Source organism: Columba livia, chromosome Z (genome assembly GCF_036013475.1).
Source record: "Columba livia isolate bColLiv1 breed racing homer chromosome Z, bColLiv1.pat.W.v2, whole genome shotgun sequence".
NCBI lineage: Eukaryota > Metazoa > Chordata > Aves > Columbiformes > Columbidae > Columba > Columba livia.
The window spans coordinates 8,955,701-8,975,374 of NC_088642.1; the positions used below are offsets into that span (position 1 = coordinate 8,955,701).

General features: G+C 53.8%; 5 protein-coding genes across 54 annotated transcripts in view; 4 read left to right on the forward strand and 1 right to left on the reverse strand.

Moving 5' to 3' along the window:
* Window positions 1–19,674, reverse strand: part of UBAP2 (ubiquitin associated protein 2) — a 182,274-nt gene that overhangs the window by 80,081 nt on the left and 82,519 nt on the right. The window lies entirely within an intron of this gene.
* Window positions 132–704, forward strand: LOC135577406 (interferon-like). Its single transcript, XM_065047056.1, has one exon. It carries the CDS (start codon window positions 132–134, stop codon window positions 702–704), a length of 573 nt encoding a protein of 190 aa, XP_064903128.1.
* LOC135577346 (uncharacterized) lies at window positions 4,166–8,245 on the forward strand. The gene is given in 4 exon segments (XM_065046624.1): window positions 4,166–4,744; window positions 4,746–4,884; window positions 5,795–5,902; window positions 7,815–8,245. Coding segments are annotated over 4 exon segments (1,257 nt in total).
* On the forward strand, window positions 10,267–10,839 carry LOC135577411 (interferon-like). Its single transcript, XM_065047061.1, has one exon. The coding sequence runs from the start codon at window positions 10,267–10,269 to the stop codon at window positions 10,837–10,839; it is 573 nt and encodes a 190-aa protein (XP_064903133.1).
* Window positions 14,838–19,267, forward strand: LOC135577347 (uncharacterized). Its single transcript, XM_065046625.1, is given in 5 exon segments — window positions 14,838–15,416; window positions 15,418–15,556; window positions 16,471–16,578; window positions 18,492–18,879; window positions 19,213–19,267. Coding segments are annotated over 5 exon segments (1,269 nt in total).

The following is a 19,674-nucleotide window of genomic DNA, read 5'->3' on the forward strand; positions in this document are numbered from 1 at the left end:
AGGAAGGGAAACCGCGGCACCACATAAAGCCAGCGAGCCAGCAGCAGCCCAAGCACAGCGCCCACCCGCACCACCAGCCAGCCTGACCGGGCTCCTGCCCAGCACCACCCAGCAGCACCCACAGCCCCACCATGGCTGCGCCACACACCCCACGGCCCCGCCTGCCGCACGGCGCCCCGGCGCTCCTGCTCCTCCTCACGGCTCTCGCCGCCGCCACCGCCTGCCACCACCTGCGGCCCCGCCACGCCACCTTCCCCTGGGACAGCCTCCAGCTCCTCCGGGCCATGGCTCCCAGCCCCACACAGCCCTGCCACCACCAGCACGCGCCCTCCTTCCCCGACACCCTCCTCAACACCCCCCGCTCCCAACAACCCGCCGCCGCCCTCACCATCCTCCAGCACCTCTTGCAAATCCTCAGCAGCAACAGCATCCCCCAACACTGGCACAACCAGGCACGGGAACACCTCCTCAACAGCCTCCACCACCACAGCCAGCAGCTCCAGCAGTGCCTGACACCCAACAGGATGCTCTTCCGAACACAAGGACCCCGCAACCTGCTGCTCACCATCGACAAATACTTCGGCGACATCCAGGACTTCCTCCGCACCCACAACCACAGCGCCTGCGCCTGGGACCACGTCCGCCTCCAAGCTCACGACTGCTTCCAGCACCTCCACAACCTCACCAGCACCACCCCCAATTAGAACAGCCACCTCCAACAACCCGCAGGGCCCCACGCAGACAGCCCTCGCCACCGCTGGACCACTGCCGCACACCGCCCCAACCCACCTCCATCCTCACGCCTTCCCTGACCCACGGCAAGAGCTGCTGCCACAACGGCCCTGCACCCCCAGCCTCCACTCACCGCTCCCCTATTCATACACCTTCCTCTATTTATTTGGACAATGCTTTTATCTATTTATTCACCTATTTATTCAACACGTAATAAAAACCTGGTGCAAAAAGCTTGTTGGTGTCTGTCGTCTCAGGAGCACAGCAACGAGCCTTCGGGGTGAGGGGAAGCCGCCTACACTCAACACCTACCCCAAATCCGCTCCAAACAGGGCTCTGCACATCCCCTGTCCACTCTCCTCTTTGACACCTCTCCAAGGAGGCTTTTTCAGAGAATCACAGAATGTCAAGAGTTGAAAGGGACCCACAAGGATCACAGAGTCCAACTCCTGTCCTTGCACAGGACAACCCCACAGTTCACACCATGCGTCTGAGGGCATTGTCCAGTCTCTGCTTGAACACTGTCAGGCTTGGGGCTGTGACACCTCCCTGGGGAGTCTGTTCCAGTGTCCACCACCCTCTGGCTGAAGAACCTTTTCCTAATGTTCAACCTAAACATCCCGAGGCAGATCTTCCTGCCGTTCCCTCAGGTTTTGTCATTGGGATCTGTCTCTTCTCTAAAAAGAAGAGTTTGGTGCTAAGCAATGTACTAATGTACTAAGCAATCCCTCAAGTCCTGAGTCTAAGTCATTTATTAAGGCATTGAAGAGCGTGGCCCTAAGACGGATCCGAGGGGAACACACTTGCCACCCGTCGCCAGCCCAACATAACTCCATTTAGTAGAACCCTTTGAGCCCGGCCTGTCAGCCAACTGCTCACCCTCTGCATTGTGTGTTCATCCAGCTGGTGCTGGACATCTTGTCCAGGAGGATACTGTGAGAGGCAGCAGCAAAGGCTTCACTGAAATCCAGAAAGATCACACTGACAGGCTTCCCTCCGTCAGCTAGGTGGGGAACCTTGTCACAGAAAATAATGAGTTTGTTAAACAGGACGTTCAACTCAAGAACCTGTGCTGCCTCTGACCAACGACTGCGTTGTCATTCAGATGTTTTTCAGTAACTCCCAGAACATTCTTCTCCATGATTTTGCCAGGAACAGAAATGAGGCTGACCGGCCTGTAGCTAACAGAGTCATCCCTGTTGCCATTCTTCTGGATTGGGTCAACGTATGCCAGCTTCCAGTCAACTGAGACCTCTCCAGATTCCCAGGAACACTGGAAAATCACATCAGGCCACCCTGCCTTACAGGCATCCAGCTGCAGCAGGAAATCCTGTACAAGTTCCAGATGCGCTGGAAGTTTATTCTTCACGCAGCCATGGTTCTCTAAGCCAGGGCTGCGGGCGCCCCCAAGTCCATCTTTGGTGTTGAATTCCAAGGCAAAGAAAGCAATGAACTAATAAGGTGACCATGCTCATTGAGTAATGGGACAATGTTATTTCTAGTTTGCCTTTTGCCATTAACATATCTTAAAAAGCCCTTTTGATTGTCCTTCACAGTACTGGCCGGCTCCAATTCTAACTGGGCTCTGGCCATGCAAATTTCCTCCCTACAGGGCCGAGAAACATCTCTCCAGTGCTCCCATGACGCCTGACCTTCCTTCCACTGACCATAGAATTCCTTCTCGCATCCTATTTCAAGCTGAAGATCCCTGCTCAAACAAGTTGCCTTTGTGCCTCGCCTGCTACATTTCTTGGCATTTGGGAATTGCCTGCTCTTGTACTTTTAGCAGGTGGTACTTCAAAACTGACCAACACTGACAGACCCCAACACCTTCAAAAGCTGCTTCCCAAGAAATCCTACTCAGTAGCTGTCTGAGCAGCCTAAATTCTGCTCTCCTCATATCTAGAGCTGAGGTCTTGGTGGCAGTTTTCCTCCCATCAGCCAAGATGTTCAACCTGACCGCTTTATGGCTGCTGTGGCCAAGGGTGCCACCAGTTGCCACTTCTCCTACAAAAGCTTCTCTGTTACTGAGAATAACATCTAAGAGGGCACATTTCCCAGTCGATTCCCTGACTACCTAGAACAAGACGCTATCGTCCAGATGCTTCAGGAATCTTCTGGACCTGTTGGTGCCAGCTGTGTGATAGCCTCAGTTGACATCTGGCAACTTGAAGGCCCCATAAGGACAAGGGCAGATGACCTGGAGGCTTCGCTTAGCTCATTAAAGGATAACTGATCAGTGTCACCATCCTGGTTGGGTGCCCTACAGCGGACTCACTTCATGACCCTTATTCCTTACCCAGAGGGTCCCAACTTTGCCATTGCCAATCGCTCCACGCACTCCAGCCCCTCCGGTACACACAGCGCCAGCGCCAGCTCCTACCCGGCCTGTCCCTACTCAATAGCTGTACCCGTCCACCACGGCACACCACTCACAGGATTCATCCCGCCAGGTTTCACCGCCCTCAGCTGCTCTCTCCTTGACGCCGCTTGAAAACACCTTGTGGCACAAACTGCTCCACGGCAACACACACAAAGTGCAGCCATGGACCTCCAAGGTCAGATACCTCCTGCAGTGACAGCACCCAGGGACGTCACATCTTCCTGTACGTGCCAGCACCCCAAGCACAGCACCCACCAACACAACGCTGCCTGACAAGACCAGGGCTCCCAGCCCGACAACACCACACACCTTTCCCCTGCTCCAAAACCTTTCGCAAAGCTCACGGCAGCCCCTCTTACACCAGCACCACCACAAGATCCTTGCTCAGGAAGGGACACAAACACCTCAGCGAGTACAACTTAAAAATATTCTGCGGGATATTTGCAGAATGTCGGAAACATTCTTCCAACACCAAAGCTGAAATGCTATATAGAGAAAAAAACAAACCCCATGAAAATATTAGTCAATGAGAAATATAAGGAAAACGTGCATTAGCTCATTTATGCAAAGAGCATCGGAGGATGGAAAAGGAAAACTACATGTTGGTAGGAAGAGACTCTAGAAAATAAAAACCAAGAAACACAACTGCCAAAACAGATGGAAAGGAAACCCTGAAGTGCATCCCCAGCACAGCTGACACAAGAGGCTCAGCCGCACTTTCACATCCCCCGCCGACCCACAGCAGCAGCGGGGCCAGGCTCCCCCCGCACCCCGACAGCAGCCCTGGGAAAAAAACAGCTCCTCTTCCCTAGGGCAGGGCCAACCCGCTCACACTGTGACAAGAACAACCAATGCGGTGAGGAGAAAGTAAACAGAAAGCGAAACTGAAAATGGAAGTCGGGAAATTCTGCTTAGATGATGAAAGGAAAGCCATGGCACCACATAAAGCCATGGACACAGCAGCAGCCCAAGCACAGCGCCCACCCGCACCACCAGCCAGCCTGACCGGGCTCCTGCCCAGCACCACCCAGCAGCACCCACAGCCCCACCATGGCTGCGCCACACACCCCACGGCCCCGCCTGCCGCACGGCGCCCCGGCGCTCCTGCTCCTCCTCACGGCTCTCGCCGCCGCCACCGCCTGCCACCACCTGCGGCCCCGCCACGCCACCTTCCCCTGGGACAGCCTCCAGCTCCTCCGGGCCATGGCTCCCAGCCCCACACAGCCCTGCCACCACCAGCACGCGCCCTCCTTCCCCGACACCCTCCTCAACACCCCCCGCTCCCAACAACCCGCCGCCGCCCTCACCATCCTCCAGCACCTCTTGCAAATCCTCAGCAGCAACAGCATCCCCCAACATTGGCACAACCAGGCACGGGAACACCTCCTCAACAGCCTCCACCACCACAGCCAGCAGCTCCAGCAGTGCCTGACACCCAACAGGATGCTCTTCCGAACACAGGGACCCCGCAACCTGCTGCTCACCATCCACAAATACTTCGGGGACATCCAGGACTTCCTCCGCACCCACAATCACAGCGCCTGCGCCTGGGACCACGTCCGCCTCCAAGCTCACATCTGCTTCCAATACATGGACCAACTCCTAGGGCAGGTGAAGAGCCAAAGCGCTCCTGCCCTCCACCAAACCCGCCTGCGCCCAACACCCATTCCCAGCCAACACCAGCGGCTGCAGACGGAGCAGAGGCCGCAGCAGCCCGGGCTGGGATCGCTCAGCACCGCTCCCAGACAGGAGCCGACGGCCACAAGGGAGTGAGCACAGGCGGGTCCAGGCTGCAGCGCAGCCGCACACCCACCTCTGCTGGAACGGAAGGAGGAGGAACCTGCTGTGCCGCACACTCATGGAGAGCCGCCGGGCGATGGGGATATGGGTGGTACTTATCACCCACGGCGTTATGGAGCCCGTCTGGACTGCGACCTCTCCTGACGGAGGGGAAGGGCCCTGTGGACACTCTGGGACTCTCACGCCAATTACTATTTATCACAGAGCTCTACCTATCTGTCTGTCTGTCTGTTTATCTATCTATCTGTTTTCCTGATTATTGGAGTGTCACGCCAACCACTATCTGTCACAGAGCTCTATTTATTTATTTATTTATTTTAATTTATTTTCCTGATTATTGATTTATGTATCAATATCATTTATATACATATTTATTTATTCACTTGTGGAAAATAAAGACCTTTTTCCATAAGCAAAAGAAGAAAAAGATCGTCATCGTGCATGTACCTGACAAGCAAAGAAAAGGTCTCTGCAGGCTGGCAGGGACGAGCCTCCCTCCTGCACCCCGGCCCACTAAAGGCTCCGGACAGCAGGACACTGTTGGGCACCCACCATGGGCCTCCAAGCACACAGGCATCTCCCGCTGATGCTGGACCCGTGGAGCACACGCTCACCCAGGACACAGGATGCCTGCCCTGCGCGCTCCTCCTCGCCCACCACCCACCCTCTCTCTTCCCAGCCCTCTCCCACTGCCAACACGTGAAACCCACCCCCCAAACCACCACCCATCACAAACAGCCATTCGGCAATACCACAGCACTGCTTGGGAGTCCTGGTTTTGTTAAAAACAAGACCACTTGCTCTTTTACGGAATTTTCCTCTCAGCTAAGTTCTTCTAAGGAACCGCACTCTTCCCAATTTGGACGCATGTTCTTCAAGATGCTGTTTGCTCTGGAGCTGATAACGGTAACAACGGGATGCAGAAGAGTCTCAGGTTTAGACTTGGTGCTATGGCAGCCAACGTTGCTGATCTATTTTCCACGTCCCGTAAGTGACAGGGTCATATTTGCAAGGAGGGGTGAACAGAACAGGTGACTAAAACTGACCAACAAAGTATTCCATCCCATATACGTCATACACCCTATAAAAGTGGGAGATCATGAGGGTCTCACCCTCTTCCACCTTGGTCGGCATCGGAACAGGACCCTCCCTGTCGTGCCTGCGACTTGAGGCCTGGCTCCAGACCCTGCATCCCAAATCCAGTTCAGCTTTACTGCAGAGTCCAGCCCAGGACTGCCGGGTGCCTGCCCTGCAGCTGCTGCACCAACCCTGCACTAGCCCAGGAAATTCAAGATTGGATTTGTGTATTCCTTATTATTTTCTCTATTGATTAGTAGCGTTAGTAAAGCGTTTTTAACTTTTTCCACCTTGCAAGTCTCTCTCCCTTTTCCTCCTATTCCCTTTCCTTAGCGCGGAGGGTGGGGGGTTAACAGAGAGCATCTGCCACAGTTTATTTTCACCCTGCAGTCAACAGTGACATTGGGCCCAGTGAGGTGCTCTGGACAAGGGGCGCACCTCAAATAGGCAAGAAGGGGACACATCAAGGCCTGTGCACGTTTGGACAAGAAACACCACCCCAGCGTTATCAAACATCCCGAAAAAGTCCAACAAGCCCTAAAAAACACAGCAGAAGCCCAGGACTGCTCACTGCTCTCCTACAACCACCACAACTGGAACAGGACACTCCTGCCTGTGCTCTCACACCAGCGCCCATGGGAACCTGCCTCATTACACAGAGCACGTTGTCCCGAGCCTTCTCCATCCCAACACATCCTTAGAAAACAACAAGAAACACCCCCAAACACCAATACCAAACATGGTCCAAACCAACCAGCACACACCAGCACAGCATGCCCCATGAAGAAAACTACCCACTCACCACCAGCACCAGCTGCTCCTTCGCCCTCCAAACACCACCCTTAAAACACCTGCTGCGGGTGCTTTGCCCTCCCCAGGTAGCCTGAGCAAGACAACACACAAGTTCAGCAGCTCTGGGCTTCTCCAACACACCTCACACAGCTTGTTCTCCAGGCTCGGTCACACCATCTTCACCACCACGTCACCGCAAGGACACTGCTCCGTGCAAACACACACGGGGAATTCCCATGTAGCTGGAGAGCGAGAAAACAAGCAGCACCAGATACATTCAGGTAAACAGCACAACCCCTCCAGATGCAGCTCCCAGGTTGTATTACAGTCCTCCGGATGTTCCTTCCAGCCAGAAATACCCTCGCTGGATCTGCTTTATCTGAGGTGGCTCAAGAAAGGAAACCCTCCTCACGTACAAACACAGAGGAGGAGAGGTACTAACACGAGCTGGAACACAAGGACTTCCAACATGAAAGAATAAAACATTATTACTCTCTCTACCATGAAGGCAAAACAACCCCACAGGAGGGATCAGGGAGGTTGTGCGATGTCCGTTGCTGGAGATATATCCAAAAGCATCACTGGACAAGGCCCGGAGCAACCTCCTCTGACACCACCTGCCCTAAGCAACACATTGGTTTGGTGATCTCCAAGATGAAGTAGACCATGGAAAAAAAATAGGTAAACCAATGGAAACGCATGATGCACGTACAGCAATTAAAAACCAAACAAACCAAACCTCACCAACAAACAGAATTAAACAGAGAGGGAAACAGAGAAGTTGCAGTAGTGTAACAGAAGGTGTAACACCCCGCAAACACTAACAAGTGCAATAATTGCACTTTCGGCAGAGGACTTCTTCCCCTGTGCAGCATAAGGTGACAGTGGTCATGAAAACTTCTCAAAAGGAAAACAGAGAAATCCCCATATATAAAGAACTTCTGGGTGCATCTCTTTCACTCTTCAGTAAGCGACAGCTTAGCAAAGCTTAGGAAAAAAACTCTTATCTCTGTCTCTTCTCTTTCTTCAGATACAGGGCAGATAAAACTAACAGGAGGCAATGTAGGGCCACTGATGAATGAGCTGGGTGCCCTGCTGACAGAAGACACAGAGAAGGCAGAGTTCCTGAACGCCTTCTTTGTCTCTGTCTGCTCTGCTGGAGGCTGGCCTGAGGAGCCCCGTACCCCTGAGGCCCCACAGGAAGGCAGGACAATGGAGGAGTTTGCCATGGTTGATGGGGACTGGGTTAGGGAGCAAAGAAGCAAGCTGGACATGCATAAATCCGTGGGTCCGGATGGGATGCACCCGCGGGTGCTGAGGGAGCTGGCTGAGGTCGTTGCTGAACCACTCCCCATCATCTTTGCCAAGTCTTGGGAGACGGGAGAGGTGCCTGAGGACTGGAGGAAAGCAAATGTCACGCCAGTCTTCAAAAAGGGAAAGAAGAAGGACCTGGCTAACTAGATCAGTCAGCCTCATCGCCATCCCTGGGAAGGTGATGGGACAACTTATCCTCGGTGCCATCCCAAGGCAAATCAGGGATAAGAGGGTCATCAGGGGGCAGTCAACATGGCTTCACCAAAGGGAAGTCATGCTTGACCAACCTCATTGACTCTTATGAAGACATAACAAGATGGATGGATGATGGCAGAGCGGTGGACGTGGTCTACCTTGACTTGAGTAATGCATTTGACACACTCGGCCACAGCAGCCTCACCGCTAAACTGAGGGAGTGCGGTCTCGATGACTGGGTAGTGATGTGGACCGCAAACTGGCTGAAGAGAAGAAGCCCGAGAGTCGTGATCAATGAGGTGGAGTCTAGCTGGAGGGCTGGATCTAGTGGAGTGCCTCAAGGGTCAGCACTGGGGGCTATATTATTCAACATATTCATCAATGATTTAGACGAGGGGATAGAGTGCACTATCAGCAAGTTTGCTGATGACACCAAGCTGGGAGGAGTGGCTGACACGCCAGAAGGCTGTGCTGCCATCCAGAGACCTGGACAGGCTGGAGAGTTGGGTGGGGAGAAATTTAATGAAATGCAACACGAGAAAGTGAAGAGTCTTGCATCTGGGCAGAAACAACCCCAGGTTCCAGCAGAAGTTGGGGAACGATCCATTAGAGAGCAGTGTAGGGGAAAAGGACCTGGGGGTCCTGGTGGACAGCAGGATGACCATGAGCCAGCACTGTGCTCTTGTGGCCAGGAAGGCCAATGGCATCCTGGGCTGTATTTGAAGGGGGTGGTTAGTAGGTCAGAGAGGTTCTCCTTCCCATCTACTCTGCCCTGCTAAGACCACATCTGGAATATTGTGTCCAGTTCTGGGCCCCTCAGTTCCAGAAGGACAGGGAACTGCTGGACAGAGTCCAGCGCAGGGCAACAAAGAGGATGAACAGAGTGGAGCATCTCCCTCCTGAGGAAAGGCTGAGGGAGCTGGGTCTCTTTAGCTTGGAAAACAGGACACTGAGGGGTGACCTCATTAATATTTACAGGTATATAAAGGGTGAGTGTCACGACGATGGAGCCAGGCTCTTCTCGGTGACGACCAATGATAGGACAAGGAATAATGGGGACAACCTGGAACACAGGAGGTTCCACTGAACTTTGAGAAGAAACTTCTTCTCAGTGAGGGTGACAGATATTGGAACAGGCTGCCCAGCAGGGTTGTGCAGTCTCCTACTCTGCAGACATTCCAACCCGCCTGGACACCTTCCTGTGTAACCTCATCTGGGTGTTCCTGCTCCGGCAGGGGGATTGGACTGGATGAGCTTTTGAGGTCCCTTCCAATCCCTCACACTCTGTGATTCTGTGAACACAATGAAGTTCAAACTGAGGAAAGGAAAGTGAATACATTGCAGAAGCTTCAGCAAAAAACATTCAGTGCTCAAGTGCCCAGACCCACAGCCACCTCCTCAAAGGACATCTGGACAGAGAGAGCTCCTGAGATTCCTGAGACACATCTCCTATAACCCCAGAATGCGAACAGTAATGATGTAATTCAAAGGAAAAAAAAAGATATAGAAACTAAAAAAACCCACAAAAATAAGCGGAGTATTACACAAGGAAAAGAGACTAAGAAAGAAAGGGAAATTCAGTGAAACACAACAGGCACAAGTGCTCACGAGAGGAAAAGGAAAAACCACAAACACATCACTACGTGTCACCACGACCCCAGCGCTTTCGAGTCCCCCGCTCAACCACCACTGCAGCCAACCTGCCCCCAACACACCAGCAGCAAAGCACCAACACCGCCCGCCCCGCACACGGACACCCCACCAACGCACTTCCCCAAGACCACCACGGCCACCAGCCACCGCTGGAAACCACGGCCGGAAACTCGCCGCACTCAGAAAGCCAGGAAGGGAAACCGCGGCACCACATAAAGCCAGCGAGCCAGCAGCAGCCCAAGCACAGCGCCCACCCGCACCACCAGCCAGCCTGACCGGGCTCCTGCCCAGCACCACCCAGCAGCACCCACAGCCCCACCATGGCTGCGCCACACACCCCACGGCCCCGCCTGCCGCACGGCGCCCCGGCGCTCCTGCTCCTCCTCACGGCTCTCGCCGCCGCCACCGCCTGCCACCACCTGCGGCCCCGCCACGCCACCTTCCCCTGGGACAGCCTCCAGCTCCTCCGGGCCATGGCTCCCAGCCCCACACAGCCCTGCCACCACCAGCACGCGCCCTCCTTCCCCGACACCCTCCTCAACACCCCCCGCTCCCAACAACCCGCCGCCGCCCTCACCATCCTCCAGCACCTCTTGCAAATCCTCAGCAGCAACAGCATCCCCCAACACTGGCACAACCAGGCACGGGAACACCTCCTCAACAGCCTCCACCACCACAGCCAGCAGCTCCAGCAGTGCCTGACGCCCAACAGGATGCTCTTCCGAACACAAGGACCCCGCAACCTGCTGCTCACCATCGACAAATACTTCGGCGACATCCAGGACTTCCTCCGCAACCACAACCACAGCGCCTGCGCCTGGGACCACGTCCGCCTCCAAGCTCACGACTGCTTCCAGCACCTCCACAACCTCACCAGCACCACCCCCAATTAGAACAGCCACCTCCAACAACCCGCAGGGCCCCACGCAGACAGCCCTCGCCACCGCTGGACCACTGCCGCACACCGCCCCAACCCACCTCCATCCTCACGCCTTCCCTGACCCACGGCAAGAGCTGCTGCCACAACGGCCCTGCACCCCCAGCCTCCACTCACCGCTCCCCTATTTATACACCTTCCTCTATTTATTTGGACAATGCTTTTATCTATTTATTCACCTATTTATTCAACACGTAATAAAAACCTGGTGCAAAAAGCTTGTTGGTGTCTGTCGTCTCAGGAGCACAGCAACGAGCCTTCGGGGTGAGGGGAAACCGCCTACACTCAACACCTACCCCAAATCCGCTCCAAACAGGGCTCTGCACATCCCCTGTCCACTCTCCTCTTTGACACCTCTCCAAGGAGGCTTTTTCAGAGAATCACAGAATGTCAAGAGTTGAAAGGGACCCACAAGGATCACAGAGTCCAACTCCTGTCCCTGCACAGGACAACCCCACAGTTCACACCATGCGTCTGAGGGCATTGTCCAGTCTCTGCTTGAACACTGTCAGGCTTGGGGCTGTGACACCTCCCTGGGGAGTCTGTTCCAGTGTCCACCACCCTCTGGCTGAAGAACCTTTTCCTAATGTTCAACCTGAACATCCCGAGGCAGATCTTTCTGCCGTTCCCTCAGGTTCTGTCATTGGGTTCCGTCTCTTCTCTAAAAAGAAGACTTTGGTGCCTGCCCCACCTCCTCCCCTCGTGAGGAAGCTGTAACCGCCAGGAGGTCTCTCCTCAGTGTCCTCCAGGCTGAACAAACCCAGCGACCTCAGCCGCTCCTCATACGGCTTCCTCTCCAAACCTTTCACCAACTTCGTAGCCTCTTCTGGACACCCTCCAGTGCCTTTATACCTTTTCTATCCTGTGCTGCCCAGCCCTGCACACGGTGCTCCAGGTGAGGCCACACCAGTGCAGAGCAGAGCGGGACAACCACCTCCCTGCCCGGCTGGCAATGCTGTGCTGGATGAACCCAGGACACAGTAGCCGTCCTGGCTGACAGGACACCCTGTTGGCTCATGTTCAACTTGTCGACAACCAGAAACCCCAGATCCCCCCTCCGCCCCACATTCTGTATGTACAGCCAGAGTTGCCGTGTGCCAGGTGCAAAATCCAGCACTTGACCCTTTCGAACTTAATGTGGTTGGTGATTGCCCAGGTCTACAGTTCATCCAGATCCCTCTGCAGGGCCTCTGCCATCAAGAGCATCAACAGCTCCCACCAATTTTGTGTCATCAGCAAATGTACTAAGCAATCCCTCAAGTCCTGAGTCTAAGTCATTTATTAAGGCATTGAAGAGCGTGGCCCTAAGACGGATCCCAGGGGAACCCACTTGCCACCCGTCGCCAGCCCAACATAACTCCATTTAGTAGAACCCTTTGAGCCCGGCCTGTCAGCCAACTGCTCACCCTCTGCATTGTGTGTTCATCCAGCTGGTGCTGGACATCTTGTCCAGGAGGATACTGTGAGAGGCAGCAGCAAAGGCTTCACTGAAATCCAGAAAGATCACACTGACAGGCTTCCCTCCGTCAGCTAGGTGGGGAACCTTGTCACAGAAAATACTGAGTTTGTTAAACAGGACGTTCAACTCAAGAACCTGTGCTGCCTCTGACCAACGACTGCGTTGTCATTCAGATGTTTTTCAGTAACTCCCAGAACATTCTTCTCCATGATTTTGCCAGGAACAGAAATGAGGTTGACCGGCCTGTAGCTGTCAGGGTCATCCCTGTTGCCATTCTTCTGGATTGGGTCAACGTATGCCAGCTTCCAGTCAACTGAGACCTCTCCAGATTCCCAGGAACACTAGAAAATCACATCAGGCCACCCTGCCTTACAGGCATCCAGCTGCAGCAGGAAATCCTGTACCAGTTCCAGATGCGTTGGAAGTTTATTCTTCACGCAGCCATGGTTCTCTAAGCCAGGGCTGCGGGCGCCCCCAAGTCCATCTTTGGTGTTGAATTCCAAGGCAAAGAAAGCAATGAACTAATAAGGTGACCATGCTCATTGAGTAATGGGACAATGTTATTTCTAGTTTGCCTTTTGCCATTAACATATCTTAAAAAGCCCTTTTGATTGTCCTTCACAGTACTGGCCGGCTCCAATTCTAACTGGGCTCTGGCCATGCAAATTTCCTCCCTACAGGGCCGAGAAACGTCTCTCCAGTGCTCCCATGACGCCTGACCTTCCTTCCACTGACCATAGAATTCCTTCTCGCATCCTATTTCAAGATGAAGATCCCTGCTCAAACAAGTTGCCTTTGTGCCTCGCCTGCTACATTTCTTGGCATTTGGGAATTGCCTGCTCTTGTACTTTTAGCAGGTGGTACTTCAAAACTGACCAACACTGACAGACCCCAACACCTTCAAAAGCTGCTTCCCAAGAAATCCTACTCAGTAGCTGTCTGAGCAGCCCAAATTCTGCTCTCCTCATATCTAGAGCTGAGGTCTTGGTGGCAGTTTTCCTCCCATCAGCCAAGATGTTCAACCTGACCGCTTTATGGCTGCTGTGGCCAAGGGCGCCACCAGTTGCCACTTCTCCTACAAAAGCTTCTCTGTTACTGAGAATAACATCTAAGAGGGCACATTTCCCAGTCAATTCCCTGACTACCTAGAACAAGACGCTATCGTCCAGATGCTTCAGGAATCTTCCGGACCTGTTGGTGCCAGCTGTGTGATAGCCTCAGTTGACATCTGGCAACTTGAAGGCCCCATAAGGACAAGGGCAGATGACCTGGAGGCTTCGCTTAGCTCATTAAAGGATAACTGATCAGTGTCACCATCCTGGTTGGGTGCCCTACAGCGGACTCACTTCATGACCCTTATTCCTTACCCAGAGGGTCCCAACTTTGCCATTGCCAATCGCTCCATGCACTCCAGCCCCTCCGGTACACACAGCGCCAGCTCCTACCCGGCCTGTCCCTTCTCAATAGCTGTACCCGTCCACCACGGCACACCACTCACAGGATTCATCCCGCCAGGTTTCACCGCCCTCAGCTGCTCTCTCCTTGACACCGCTTGAAAACACCTTGTGGCACAAACTGCTCCACGGCAACACACACAAAGTGCAGCCATGGACCTCCAAGGTCAGCTACCTCCTGCAGTGACAGCACCCAGGGACGTCACATCTTCCTGTACGTGCCAGCACCCCAAGCACAGCACCCACCAACACAACGCTGCCTGACAAGACCAGGGCTCCCAGCCCGACAACACCACACACCTTTCCCCTGCTCCAAAACCTTTCGCAAAGCTCACGGCAGCCCCTCTTACACCAGCACCACCACAAGATCCTTGCTCAGGAAGGGACACAAACACCTCAGCGAGTACAACTTAAAAATATTCTGCGGGATATTTGCAGAATGTCGGAAACATTCTTCCAACACCAAAGCTGAAATGCTATATAGAGAAAAAAACAAACCCCATGAAAATATTAGTCAATGAGAAATATAAGGAAAACGTGCATTAGCTCATTTATGCAAAGAGCATCGGAGGATGGAAAAGGAAAACTACATGTTGGTAGGAAGAGACTCTAGAAAATAAAAACCAAGAAACACAACTGCCAAAACAGATGGAAAGGAAACCCTGAAGTGCATCCCCAGCACAGCTGACACAAGAGGCTCAGCCGCACTTTCACATCCCCCGCCGACCCACAGCAGCAGCGGGGCCAGGCTCCCCCCGCACCCCGACAGCAGCCCTGGGAAAAAAACAGCTCCTCTTCCCTAGGGCAGGGCCAACCCGCTCACACTGTGACAAGAACAACCAATGCGGTGAGGAGAAAGTAAACAGAAAGCGAAACTGAAAATGGAAGTCGGGAAATTCTGCTGAGATGATGAAAGGAAAGCCATGGCACCACATAAAGCCATGGACACAGCAGCAGCCCAAGCACAGCGCCCACCCGCACCACCAGCCAGCCTGACCGGGCTCCTGCCCAGCACCACCCAGCAGCACCCACAGCCCCACCATGGCTGCGCCACACACCCCACGGCCCCGCCTGCCGCACGGCGCCCCGGCGCTCCTGCTCCTCCTCACGGCTCTCGCCGCCGCCACCGCCTGCCACCACCTGCGGCCCCGCCACGCCACCTTCCCCTGGGACAGCCTCCAGCTCCTCCGGGCCATGGCTCCCAGCCCCACACAGCCCTGCCACCACCAGCACGCGCCCTCCTTCCCCGACACCCTCCTCAACACCCCCCGCTCCCAACAACCCGCCGCCGCCCTCACCATCCTCCAGCACCTCTTGCAAATCCTCAGCAGCAACAGCATCCCCCAACATTGGCACAACCAGGCACGGGAACACCTCCTCAACAGCCTCCACCACCACAGCCAGCAGCTCCAGCAGTGCCTGACACCCAACAGGATGCTCTTCCGAACACAAGGACCCCGCAACCTGCTGCTCACCATCCACAAATACTTCGGGGACATCCAGGACTTCCTCCGCACCCACAATCACAGCGCCTGCGCCTGGGACCACGTCCGCCTCCAAGCTCACATCTGCTTCCAATACATGGACCAACTCCTAGGGCAGGTGAAGAGCCAAAGCGCTCCTGCCCTCCACCAAACCCGCCTGCGCCCAACACCCATTCCCAGCCAACACCAGCGGCTGCAGACGGAGCAGAGGCCGCAGCAGCCCGGGCTGGGATCGCTCAGCACCGCTCCCAGACAGGAGCCGACGGCCACAAGGGAGTGAGCACAGGCGGGTCCAGGCTGCAGCGCAGCCGCACACCCACCTCTGCTGGAACGGAAGGAGGAGGAACCTGCTGTGCCGCACACTCATGGAGAGCCGCCGGGCGATGGGGATATGGGTGGTACTTATCACCCACGGCGTTATGGAGCCCGTCTGGACTGCGACCTCTCCTGACGGAGGGGAAGGGCCCTGTGGACACTCCGGGACTCTCATGCCAACTACTATTTATCACAGAGCTCTATCTATCTGTCTGTCTGTCTGTTTATCTATCTATCTGTTTTCCTGATTATTGGAGTGTCACGCCAACCACTATCTGTCACGGAGCTCTATTTATTTATTTATTTATTTATTTTAATTTATTTTCCTGATTATTGATTTATGTATCAATATCATTTATATACATATTTATTTATTCACTTGTGGAAAATAAAGACCTTTTTCCATAAGCAAAAGAAGAAAAAGATCGTCATCGTGCATGTACCTGACAAGCAAAGAAAAGGTCTCTGCAGGCTGGCAGGGACGAGCCTCCCTCCTGCACCCCGGCCCACTAAAGGCTCCGGACAGCAGGACACTGTTGGGCACCCACCATGGGCCTCCAAGCACACAGGCATCTCCCGCTGATGCTGGACCCGTGGAGCACACGCTCACCCAGGACACAGGATGCCTGCCCTGCGCGCTCCTCCTCGCCCACCACCCACCCTCTCTCTTCCCAGCCCTCTCCCACTGCCAACACGTGAAACCCACCCCCCAAACCACCACCCATCACAAACAGCCATTCGGCAATACCACAGCACTGCTTGGGAGTCCTGGTTTTGTTAAAAACAAGACCACTTGCTCTTTTACGGAATTTTCCTCTCAGCTAAGTTCTTCTAAGGAACCGCACTCTTCCCAATTTGGACGCATGTTCTTCAAGATGCTGTTTGCTCTGGAGCTGATAACGGTAACAACGGGATGCAGAAGAGTCCCAGGTTTAGACTTGGTGCTATGGCAGCCAACGTTGCTGATCTATTTTCCACGTCCCGTAAGTGACAGGGTCATATTTGCAAGGAGGGGTGAACAGAACAGGTGACTAAAACTGACCAACAAAGTATTCCATCCCATATACGTCATACACCCTATAAAAGTGGGAGATCATGAGGGTCTCACTCTCTTCCACCTTGGTCGGCATCGGAACAGGACCCTCCCTGTCGTGCCTGCGACTTGAGGCCTGGCTCCAGACCCTGCATCCCAAATCCAGTTCAGCTTTACTGCAGAGTCCAGCCCAGGACTGCCGGGTGCCTGCCCTGCAGCTGCTGCACCAACCCTGCACTAGCCCAGGAAATTCAAGATTGGATTTGTGTATTCCTTATTATTTTCTCTATTGATTAGTAGCGTTAGTAAAGCGTTTTTAACTTTTTCCACCTTGCAAGTCTCTCTCCCTTTTCCTCCTATTCCCTTTCCTTAGCGCGGAGGGTGGGGGGTTAACAGAGAGCATCTGCCACAGTTTATTTTCACCCTGCAGTCAACAGTGATATTGGGCCCAGTGAGGTGCTATGGACAAGGGGTGCACCTCAAATAGGCAAGAAGGGGACACATCAAGGCCTGTGCACGTTTGGACAAGAAACACCACCCCAGCGTTATCAAACATCCCGAAAAAGTCCAACAAGCCCTAAAAAACACAGCAGAAGCCCAGGACTGCTCACTGCTCTCCTACAACCACCACAACTGGAACAGGACACTCCTGCCTGTGCTCGCACACCAGCGCCCATGGGAACCTGCCTCATTACACAGAGCACGTTGTCCCGAGCCTCCTCCATCCCAACACATCCTTAGAAAACAACAAGAAACACCCCCCAAACACCAATACCCAACATGGTCCAAACCAATCAGCACACACCAGCACAGCACGCCCCATGAAGAAAACTACCCACGCACCACCAGCACCAGCTGCTCCTTCGCCCTCCAAACACCACCCTTAAAACACCTGCTGCGGGTGCTTTGCCCTCCCCAGGTAGCCTGAGCAAGACAACACACAAGTTCAGCAGCTCTGGGCTTCTCCAACACACCTCACACAGCTTGTTCTCCAGGCTCGGTCACACCATCTTCACCACCACGTCACCGCAAGGACACTGCTCCGTGCAAACACACACGGGGAATTCCCATGTAGCTGGAGAGCGAGAAAACAAGCAGCACCAGATACATTCAGGTAAACAGCACAACCCCTCCAGATGCAGCTCCCAGGTTGTACTACAGTCCTCCGGATGTTCCCTCCAGCCAGAAATACCCTCACTGGATCTGCTTTATCTGAGGTGGCTCAAGAAAGGAAACCCTCCTTACGTACAAACACAGAGGAGGAGAGGTACTGACACGAGCTGGAACACAAGGACTTCCAACATGAAAGAATAAAACATTATTACTCTCTCTACCATGAAGGCAAAACAACCCCACAGGAGGGACCAGGGAGGTTGTGCGATGTCCGTTGCTGGAGATATATCCAAAAGCATCACTGGACAAGGCCCGGAGCAACCTCCTCTGACACCACCTGCCCTAAGCAACACATTGGTTTGGTGATCTCCAAGATGAAGTAGACCATGGAAAAAAAATAGGTAAACCAATGGAAACGCATGATGCACGTACAGCAATTAAAAACCAAACAAACCAAACCTCACCAACAAACAGAATTAAACAGAGAGGGAAACAGAGAAGTTGCAGTAGTGTAACAGAAGGTGTAACACCCCGCAAACACTAACAAGTGCAATAATTGCACTTTCGGCAGAGGACTTCTTCCCCTGTGCAGCATAAGGTGACAGTGGTCATGAAAACTTCTCAAAAGGAAAACAGAGAAATCCCCATATATAAAGAACTTCTGGGTGCATCTCTTTCACTCTTCAGTAAGCGACAGCTTAGCAAAGCTTAGGAAAAAAACTCTTATCTCTGTCTCTTCTCTTTCTTCAGATACAGGGCAGATAAAACTAACAGGAGGCAATGTAGGGCCACTGATGAATGAGCTGGGTGCCCTGCTGACAGAAGACACAGAGAAGGCAGAGTTCCTGAACGCCTTCTTTGTCTCTGTCTGCTCTGCCGGAGGCTGGCCTGAGGAGCCCCGTACCCCTGAGGCCCCACAGGAAGGCAGGACAATGGAGGAGTTTGCCATGGTTGATGGGGACTGGGTTAGGGAGCAAAGAAGCAAGCTGGACATCCATAAATCCGTGGGTCCGGATGGGATGCACCCGCGGGTGCTGAGGGAGCTGGCTGAGGTCGTTGCTGAACCACTCCCCATCATCTTTGCCAAGTCTTGGGAGACGGGAGAGGTGCCTGAGGACTGGAGGAAAGCAAATGTCACGCCAGTCTTCAAAAAGGGAAAGAAGGAGGACCTGGCTAACTAGACCAGTCAGCCTCATCGCCATCCCTGGGAAGGTGATGGAACAACTTATCCTCGGTGCCATCCCAAGGCAAATCAGGGATAAGAGGGTCATCAGGGGCAGTCAACATGGCTTCACCAAAGGGAAGTCATGCTTGACCAACCTCATTGACTTTTATGAAGACATAACAAGATGGATGGATGATGGCAGAGCGGTGGACGTGGTCTACCTTGACTTGAGTAATGCATTTGACACACTCGGCCACAGCAGCCTCACCGCTAAACTGAGGGAGTGCGGTCTCGATGACTGGGTAGTGACGTGGACCGCAAACTGGCGGAAGAGAAGAAGCCCGAGAGCCGTGATCAATGAGGTGGAGTCTAGCTGGAGGGCTGGATCTAGTGGAGTGCCTCAAGGGTCAGCACTGGGGGCTATATTATTCAACATATTCATCAATGATTTAGACGAGGGGATAGAGTGCACTATCAGCAAGTTTGCTGATGACACCAAGCTGGGAGGAGTGGCTGACACGCCAGAAGGCTGTGCTGCCATCCAGAGACCTGGACAGGCTGGAGAGTTGGGTGGGGAGAAATTTAATGAAATACAACACGGGAAAGTGAAGAGTCTTGCATCTGGGCAGAAACAACCCCAGGTTCCAGCAGAAGTTGGGGAACGATCCATTAGAGAGCAGTGTAGGGGAAAAGGACCTGGGGGTCCTGGTGGACAGCAGGATGACCATGAGCCAGCACTGTGCCCTTGTGGCCAGGAAGGCCAATGGC

Coding starts and splice junctions, on each gene's coding strand:
- LOC135577411 (XM_065047061.1), top strand. CDS start 10,267: ATGGCTGCGCCACACACCCCACGGCCCCGCCTGCCGCACGGCGCCCCG.
- LOC135577406 (XM_065047056.1), top strand. CDS start 132: ATGGCTGCGCCACACACCCCACGGCCCCGCCTGCCGCACGGCGCCCCG.